Source organism: Salvelinus sp. IW2-2015, unplaced genomic scaffold, assembly GCF_002910315.2.
Source record: "Salvelinus sp. IW2-2015 unplaced genomic scaffold, ASM291031v2 Un_scaffold3169, whole genome shotgun sequence".
Classification (NCBI taxonomy): Eukaryota; Metazoa; Chordata; class Actinopteri; order Salmoniformes; family Salmonidae; genus Salvelinus; species Salvelinus sp. IW2-2015.
The window spans coordinates 37,360-46,227 of NW_019944457.1; the positions used below are offsets into that span (position 1 = coordinate 37,360).

Genomic DNA, 8,868 nt, shown 5'->3' on the forward strand with positions numbered 1-8,868 from the left:
TGAGGGGTATTACCAGGGGGCTGGGATCATGGATAGCTTAGCCTATTGTTGAGTGTTCTGGGGACTAGCCACTAGCTTAGCCTACTTGTTGAGTGGTAGCTAGCTGGAATGGAGTAGCTTAGCTACTTGTTGAGTGTTCTGGGGACTAGCCACTAGCTTAGCCTACTTGTTGAGTGTAGCTAGCGTGAATGGATAGCTTAGCCTACTTGTTGAGTGGTTCTGGGACTAGCCACTAGCTTAGCCTACTTGTTGAGTGGTAGCTAGCTGGAATGGAGTAGCTTAGCCTACTTGTTGAGTGGTTCTGGGGACTAGCCACTAGCTTAGCCTACTTGTTGAGTGGTAGCTAGCTGGAATGGAGTAGCTTAGCCTACTTTTTGAGTGGTTCTGGGGACTACCACTAGCTTAGCCTACTTGTTGAGTGGTTCTGGGGACTAGCCACTAGCTTAGCCTACTTGTTGAGTGGTAGCTAGCTGGAGTGGAGTAGCTTGGCCTACTTGTTGAGTGGTAGCTAGCTGGAATGGAGTAGCTTAGCCTACTTTTTGAGTGGTTCTGGGACTAGCCACTAGCTTAGCCTACTTGTTGAGTGGTTCTGGGACTAGCACTAGCTTAGCCTACTTGTTGAGTGGTCTGGGGACTAGCCCTAGCTTAGCTACTTGTTGAGTGGTTCTGGGGACTAGCCACTAGCTTAGCCTACTTGTTGAGTGGTAGCTAGCTGGAATGGAGTAGCCTAGCTACTTGTTGAGTGGTTCTGGGGACTAGACTAGCTTAGCCTACTTGTTGAGTGGTAGCTAGCTGGATGGAGTAGCATGCCTACTTGTTGAGTGGTTCTGGACTAGCCACTAGCTTAGCCTACTTGTTGAGTGGTAGCTATCGGTAATGGAGTAGCTTAGCCTACTTGTTGAGTGGTTCTGGGGACTACCACTAGCTTAGCCTACTTGTTGAGTGGTAGCTAGCTGGAATGGAGTAGCTTAGCCTACTTTTTGAGTGGTTTCTGGGGACTAGCCACTAGCTTAGCCTACTCTGTTGATGGTTCTGGCTAGCCACTAGCTTAGCCTACTTGTGAGTTGGTAGCTAGCTGGAATGGAGTAGCTTAGCCTACTTTTGAGTGGTTCTGGGGACTAGCCACTAGCTTAGCCTACTTGTTGAGTGGTTCTGGGACTAGCACTAGCTTAGCCTACTTGTTGAGTGGTAGCTAGCTGGAATGGAGTAGCTTAGCCTACTTGTTGAGTGGTTCTGGGGACTAGCCACTAGCTTAGCCTACTTGTTGAGTGGAGCTAGCTGGAATGGAGTAGCTTAGCCTACTTGTTGAGTGGTTCTGGGGACTAGCACTAGCTTAGCCTACTTGTTGAGTGGTAGCTAGCTGGAATGGAGTAGCTTAGCCTACTTGTTGAGTGGTTCTGGGGACTAGCCACTAGCTTAGCCTACTTGTTGAGTGGTAGCTAGCTGGAATGGAGTAGCTTAGCCTACTTTTTGAGTGGTTCTGGGGACTAGCCACTAGCTTAGCCTACTTGTTGAGTGGTTCTGGGACTAGCCACTAGCTTAGCCTACTTGTTGAGTGGTAGCTAGCTGGAATGAGTAGCTTAGCCTACTTTTTGAGTGGTTCTGGGGACTAGCCACTAGCTTAGCCTACTTGTTGAGTGGTTCTGGGGACTAGCCACTAGCTTAGCCTACTTGTTGAGTGTAGCTAGCTGGAGTGGAGTAGCTTAGCTACTTGTTGAGTGGTAGCTAGCTGGAATGGAGTAGCTTAGCCTACTTTTTGAGTGGTTCTGGGGACTAGCCACTAGCTTAGCCTACTTGTTGAGTGGTTCTGGGGACTAGCCACTAGCTTAGCCTACTTGTTGAGTGGTAGCTAGCTGGAATGGAGTAGCTTAGCTACTTGTTGAGTGGTTCTGGGGACTAGCCACTAGCTTAGCCTACTTGTTGAGTGGTAGCTGCTGGAATGGAGTAGCTTAGCCTACTTGTTGAGTGGTAGCTAGCTGGATGGAGTAGCTTAGCCTACTTGTTGAGTGGTTCTGGGGGACTAGCACTAGCTTAGCCTACTTGTTGAGTGGTTCTGGGGACTAGCCACTAGCTTAGCCTACTTGTTGAGTGGTAGCTAGCTGGGATGGAGTAGCTTGGCCTGCATGTTGGATGGTTGTCAGTGATTACAGGCATCATCCTGGGACAGACTAGTTCTATTCATAATATGTATCTCTCCTGGGACCCCTGGACCAATATAGTACTGTACCATTCCCTCCCTGGTTTCCCTCACAAGGCTGCTGTTTCTCTCACACACACACACACACACACACACACACACACACACACACACACACACAGGAATACAACAACAAAAAACATTGGAGGACTTATGAAATGATTGATTTTATTGGACAGGTTAGTGATGAACAGATGGTGTTTAAAGAGCGGTTCTCACACAACWAAAAAAAAAAAAATGTATTTCCCTCGTGTGAATTATTACAAGAGATTGAGGTAACCGAGGGCTGTATGTTTCAGACCTGTCCAGTAACCGAGGGCTGTATGTTCTTGTAATTCCAGAGTTGACTGGTAAGTGTGATCTGCTGTCTCTGAATGGGAAAACCCTGTCGGTGACATCCGGCTCCAGTCCCAGTGACTCCTCTCCCAACTCTGACTCTCTGGTGTGCCCCTACGTTAACCTTCGATTGGCCAACTGTCAGCCTGCTGGTACGTTTAATTGACCACTTCCTCTTTCTCTCGCTCCACTACACACCTGCTTCCTTCTCACTCAACTTTTTTTTMAAAGGTTATTTTTTCAGTTTGTTATGCCAATGCATCTTCAGACAGTATGATGTTACAGTAGTATATTGAGATGAACAAGTTTCCAACTGGTTTACACCAAACCCCTGCCAGTGAGTAACTTGGGCCCAATGGCAACTAGAATTTGATACCATCAATTATCCGGTTGCCAGCTCATTTCCTGACAGATTTGTTTTTTCCCTCCTCGTCAGACCCGGGATTCGAACTGGGAACCCTCCAGTTACTGGTTTGGTTTGTCTCTCTAACCGCTAGGCTACGTGCTGCTACTGATTTTGTACTGATGCTATGTATGTCCTGTGTCTCTGTAGAGTGTCAGAGTGGAGATGTGGGGACCCTGCTGCTGGTCAATCCTGTCGGACACGACTGCATGACCCACAATGCTTTGCTGTCTGAGACGGCCAAGTTGTTCGGCCTCCGCAGCCGTAGGCTGAAYCTCTACCTGGACGATCTGCTCACCCAAGGTAAGACAGACACCACCAGAACYAAGTCCTATTTAGTTTCTGTCTCCGTGTTGTCTTCTATGCATCTAGGATGTCTACTGGCCAGGCCCTAGCAGCGCTCAGAGAATGGGCTGGGAAACACTCTCTTGACTTGGCCAGAGCAGGATCTAGGAAGCTCCACTTGAACGCTACTTGTGTCCTGCTTTAGTTGTGTTCTTTCTGCTACTTTCCAACTTTCCCCATCAATCCTACTGTGTCTACGTTCAGGCTAGAGGACAGTTACTGTTCTACTCCACGTTTAACTGTAGCCTGTACTACCACCTCCACACGTTTAACTGTAGCCTGTACTACCACCTCCACACGTTTAACTGTAGCCTGCTAGCCTCCGCTCTGTAGTTTGCTAACCCTGTGACAGTGATCCTTGACTTTTAAACGGGTTTAATGTTGACCTTGAACCAGCAGCAAAGCAGCAAGTCCTGGGCTGAGGAAACCTCCCTGTCCAATTACTGTGTCTGACAGACTGCCTGACTGCCCTAGCAGACGGGCTGGTTTGACTTACAGCTCATAGGTCTTCCTACCTAATTAGGTGGGACTAGAGAAGCATCACTCCCGACTATAAATCTTCGTCATACTTGTTCTCATTCTTCTGCACGCTACTCCTCTTACACGTTCAAGCTAGAAACGTTGTTTAAACTTTAAAACGTGTGGAATGATCTGGAATATTGTGCTTACATTTTACTTTTTGATATTTTTGATACTTTTTACTCTCTAAAATGTTGACTTCTTTTGTGTCCATCTTCGTTCGTGTTAATGGGACTTTTTTTGTGTCCATCTTCATTTGTGTTAATGGGACTTTTTTTTGTCCATCTTCATTCGTGTTAATGGGACTTTTTTTGTGTCCATCTTCATTCGTGTTAATGGGACTTTTTTTGTGTCCATCTTCATTCGTGTTAATGGGACTTTGTGTCCATCTTCATTCGTGTTAATGGGACTTTTTTGTGTCCATCTTCGTTCGTGTTAATGGGACTTTTTTTGTGTCCATCTTCATTCGTGTTAATGGGACTTTGTGTCCATCTTCATTCGTGTTAATGGGACTTTTTTGTGTCCATCTTCGTTCGTGTTAATGGGACTTTTTTTGTGTCCATCTTCATTCGTGTTAATGGGACTTTGTGTCCATCTTCATTCGTGTTAATGGGACTTTGTGTCCATCTTCATTTGTGTTAATGGGACTTTTCCCCCCCAATATTCTAGAACTCCCCATTGTGACATCATGAATTCCAACATTAACTGTTAAATAATGTAACTTTTGACAAATCATCGACTTTGACCGTTTTCCCAACAAAGAAACGTAAGAGCTTGTGAAATGTTGGTATCCTTCGCTGCTATTCAAATCTGCAATCGGGAACCGAAATATCTTAAAGCTCCGACCGTTTGATCCGTATGAGTGGTCAAAATGCCATTTGACCGTTTTCCCAACTAGTTAGACAAAGTTGGAGGGTATGACATCTTGGTCTTATCTACAGTTCCAATCTGAAATAGGACATAAATATATAAATATAATAAATAAATAAATATCTGCTGCCAATAAAGAGGAAAAAGCTGTTTTTAGTAACCATATCAACTCATTTAGTTAACTTCCCACTGTTGAATTAACTACTATGGGAACTTTCAAATTATAACAATGGGGGGGGAGCACATTCTAAGCATGAGCCAATGGGTGTTTCTCAATATGTAGGCTACCTTGCTCCACCCTCTCGTGCTCCGAGTGCGTTCTCTTGAGAAGCACTGGCACTCGCCCTACTGTATTACCTCCCCACTCCACGGACCCTTCTTCCAGCCAGGACAACGGCAACAATAGAGACCAAACAAGATATACACAAAGCAAAACGTTTTACGTCCTAATTGTCAGCTAGATATACTGTATGTGAATCGTAGTACTCTAGCTAGCCAAATAAGCAAAAAMGACCTAAAACGAATGTTATGCAAGGTAGTTGTCAATACTTCGTGGGTAGCTAGCTGTAGTCAGGCAACATGTGTGATGTAAATGGGCGACATTTAATTCCAAAGTCGGAGTGTATTTTCTACCTAGAAACACAACACAACCCTACCTAGAAACACAACACAACCCTACCTAGAAACACAACAATGAATGGAAGTTAACAGAGTAAAGTGCATAAGAGAGTTTAATAGAGCACTTCGTGGTCAGCAAGCCCTCCAGTATGTGATTTCAAACCCCTCAGAATACATTTACATTTAAGTCATTTAGCAGACGCTCTTATCCAGAGCGACTTACAAATTGGAAAGTTCATACATATTCATCCTGGTCCCCCCGTGGGGAATGAACCCACAACCCTGGCGTTGCAAGCGCCATGCTCTACCAACTGAGCCACACGGGACCGCAATACAATGATCTAGTTTCACGTAGTAGAGACAGACCTTTGACCCACTACTCTCATTCTTTTCTTCATTTCTTACAGGTTTACCTCCTTAAAGATGCCAGGCTATTTGTCTTCCGTCATACTTTTCAATCATTTGTATATTTGTGTTTCAGAAATGCCAGCAGAGTGGTCGGTGAAGACGCTGGACGGGAAGACTGTGTATGTTGGCGTTCTGCCCACCACTGCAGAGGCATAGGACCGGGAACAGCCAGGCTGAAGAAGAGGGAGGAACAGCCAGGCTGAAGAAGAGGGAGGAACAGCCAGGCTGAAGAAGAGGGAGGAACAGCCAGACTGAAGAAGAGGGAGGAACAGCCAGACTGAAGAAGAGGGAGGAACAGCCAGACTGAAAGGAGAGAGAGGCTATGTTCCAATGGTATCCTATTCCTTGTATAGTGCACTACTGTTGACCAGGGCCCAATGGCGCTCTAAGCAAAGCTAGTGCACTACTGTGGACCAGGGGCCAATGGCGCTCTGAGCAAAGCTAGTGCGCACTACTGTTGACCAGGGCCCAATGGCGCTCTGAGCAAGCTAGTGCACTACTGTTGTCCAGGGGCCGATGGCGCTCTGAGCAAAGCTAGTGCACTACTGTTGACCAGGGCCCAATGGCGCTCTGAGCAAAGCTAGTGCACTACTGTTGACCAGGGGCCAATGGCGCTCTGAGCAAAGCTAGTGCACTACTGTTGACCAGGGCCCAATGGCGCTTTAAGCAAAGCTAGTGCACTATAGAAGAATAGGGTGCCATCTCAGAAACAGCCAGAGAGAACGTCTAGCTCCAAACTTCAATGAAAACCCAACATTTAAATAGTAAAGAATTTTTTCTGCTCTGTATTCCCCCGTAAACTCTTTCACTGTCCGATTCATCCTGTCTAGTCCAATCTCCAGTGACTATCCTTTAACATGAGTTTATTAGTTAACCTCAACCTACTTTGTACCAAATAGTGTTGACCAACCAGCTCTCTGTTTGCAGACAGTATTGTGGATGTTGTGTGGGTAAGAAATAACATTCAGTAGTGGCTACCTTCTTCTTTTTTTTAAGTGTCTGTTGTAGAACAAACGTCTCAGAACAAGAATAAAAAGAGACAAGTGCTATTTTTGGTGGAATAAATGAAGAAACAATGGAATAAAAGTGGAACCACAACGGAGAAATTACAGATGTTTGTGTCTTTCCCTTTCTCGCAAAGAAACCATAGATCCACAGCATACAGCCGGGCGTCTGTATGGCACCGGCCGGGCGTCTGTATGGCACCGGCCTGGCGTCTGTATGGCACCGGCCGGGCTTCTGTATGGCACCGGCCGGGCGTCTGTATGGCACCGGCCGGGCGTCTGTATGGCGCCGGCCGGGCGTCTGTATGGCGCCGGCCGGGCGTCTGTATGGCGCCGGCCGGGCGTCTGTATGGCACCGGCCTGGCGTCTGAATGGCACCGGCCGGGCGTCTGAACGGCACTTTGACAACTGCTGATGTAAAAAGGACTTTATAAATACATTTCTGCCATTCTGCTTTTTATTATACAATTCCTCAGCAGTTAAACAGGCAGGTAGCCTATCGGTTAGAGCGTTGGGCCAGTAACTGAAAGGTCGCTGGTTCCAATATCCGAGCCGAGAAGGTCAAAAATCTGCCGATGTGCCCTTGAGCAAGGCACTAAACCCTAATTTCTCCTGTAAGTCTCTCTGGAGAAGAGTTTCTGCTCTAAATGACATCTAATGTAACGCTAGGAGGAGAAGTGACCGACTGTGTTGGGCCTGAATACTGTTCAACTGGGTTTGGAAGAAACATTTATCTTGCCCTCTATCTTGTCCCCATCTAGCCAAAGAGGTTACTGATAGGCTGCTATGTTCTGACTACCACTGCTGAGGCGATGATCTAGTGGAACAGCTGTATGGTAAAACGTTGTAATCTAGTGGAACAGCTGCCTGTGGTAAAACGTTTTAATCTAGTGGAACAGCTGTCTGTGGTAAAACGTTGTAATCTAGTGGAACAGCTGTCTGTGGTAAAACGTTTTAATCTAGTGGAACAGCTGTCTCGTGTCCTGTGGTAAAAATGTTTTAATCTAGTGGAACAACTGTATGGTAAAAACGTTTTAATCTGGTGGAACAGCTGTCTATGGTAAAACGTTTTAATCTAGTGGAACAGCTGTCTGTAAAACGTTTTAATCTGGTGGAACAGCTGTCTATGGTAAAACGTTTTAATGCAGTGGAACAGCTTCGTGGTAAAACGTTTTATCTAGTGGAACAGCTGTCTGTGGTAAAACGGATTTTTAATCTAGTGGAACAGCTGTCTGTGGTAAAAACGTTTTAATCTAGTGGAACAGCTGTCTGTGGTAAAACGTTTTAATCTAGTGGAACAGCTGTCTATGGTAAAATGTTTTAATCTAGTGGAACAGCTGTCTATGGTAAAACGTTTTAATCTAGTGGAACAGCTGTCTATGGTAAAACGTTTTAATCTAGTGGAACAGCTGTCTATGGTAAACGTTTTAATCTAGTGGAACAGCTGTCTGTGGTAAACGTTTTAATCTAGTGGAACAGCTGTCTATGGTAAAACGTTTTAATCTAGTGGAACAGCTGTCTATGGTAAAAACGTTTTAATCTAGTGGAACAGCTGTCTATGGTAAAACGTTTTAATCTAGTGGAACAGCTGTCTATGGTAAAATGTTTAATCTAGTGGAACAGCTGTCTATGGTAAAACGTTTTAAATCTAGTGGAACAGCTGTCTATGGTAAAACGTTTTAATCTAGTGGAAACACTGTCTGTGGTAAAACGTTTTAATCTAGTGGAACAGCTGGTCTATGGTAAAGTTTTTAATCTAGTGGAACAGCTGTCTATGGTAAAACGTTTAATCTAGTGGAACAGCTGTCTGTGGTAAAACGTTTTAATTAGTGAAACAGCTGTCTGTGGTAAAACGTTTTAATCTAGTGGAACAGCTGTCTGTGGTAAAACGTTTTAATCTAGTGGAACAGCTGTCTATGGTAAATTTTTAATCTAGTGGAACAGCTGTCTATGGTAAAACGTGTTAATCTAGTGGAACAGCTGTCTATGGTAAAACGTTTTAATCTAGTGGAACAGCTGTCTATGGTAAAACGTTTTAATCTAGTGGAACAGCTGTCTATGGTAAAACGTTTTAATCTAGTGGAACAGCTGTCTTGGTAAAACGTTTTAATCTAGTGGAACAGCTGTCTATGGTAAAACGTTTTAATCTAGTGGAACAGCTGTCTATG

At 45.0% G+C, this 8,868-nt stretch overlaps 1 protein-coding gene across 1 annotated transcript in view; it reads left to right on the plus strand.

Annotated features, from left to right (window-relative positions):
* The window catches only part of LOC112075451 (isoleucine--tRNA ligase, cytoplasmic), a gene marked incomplete at its 5' end in the record, with an annotated part of 44,112 nt that extends 37,307 nt beyond the window's left edge, over positions 1 to 6,805 (plus strand). The window contains 3 exon segments of the mRNA XM_024142453.2: positions 2,539 to 2,685; positions 3,087 to 3,239; positions 5,770 to 6,805. Coding sequence (XP_023998221.2) covers positions 2,539 to 2,685; positions 3,087 to 3,239; positions 5,770 to 5,852 — 383 coding nt within the window.
* Positions 6,806 to 8,868: the final 2,063 nt, after the last annotated feature.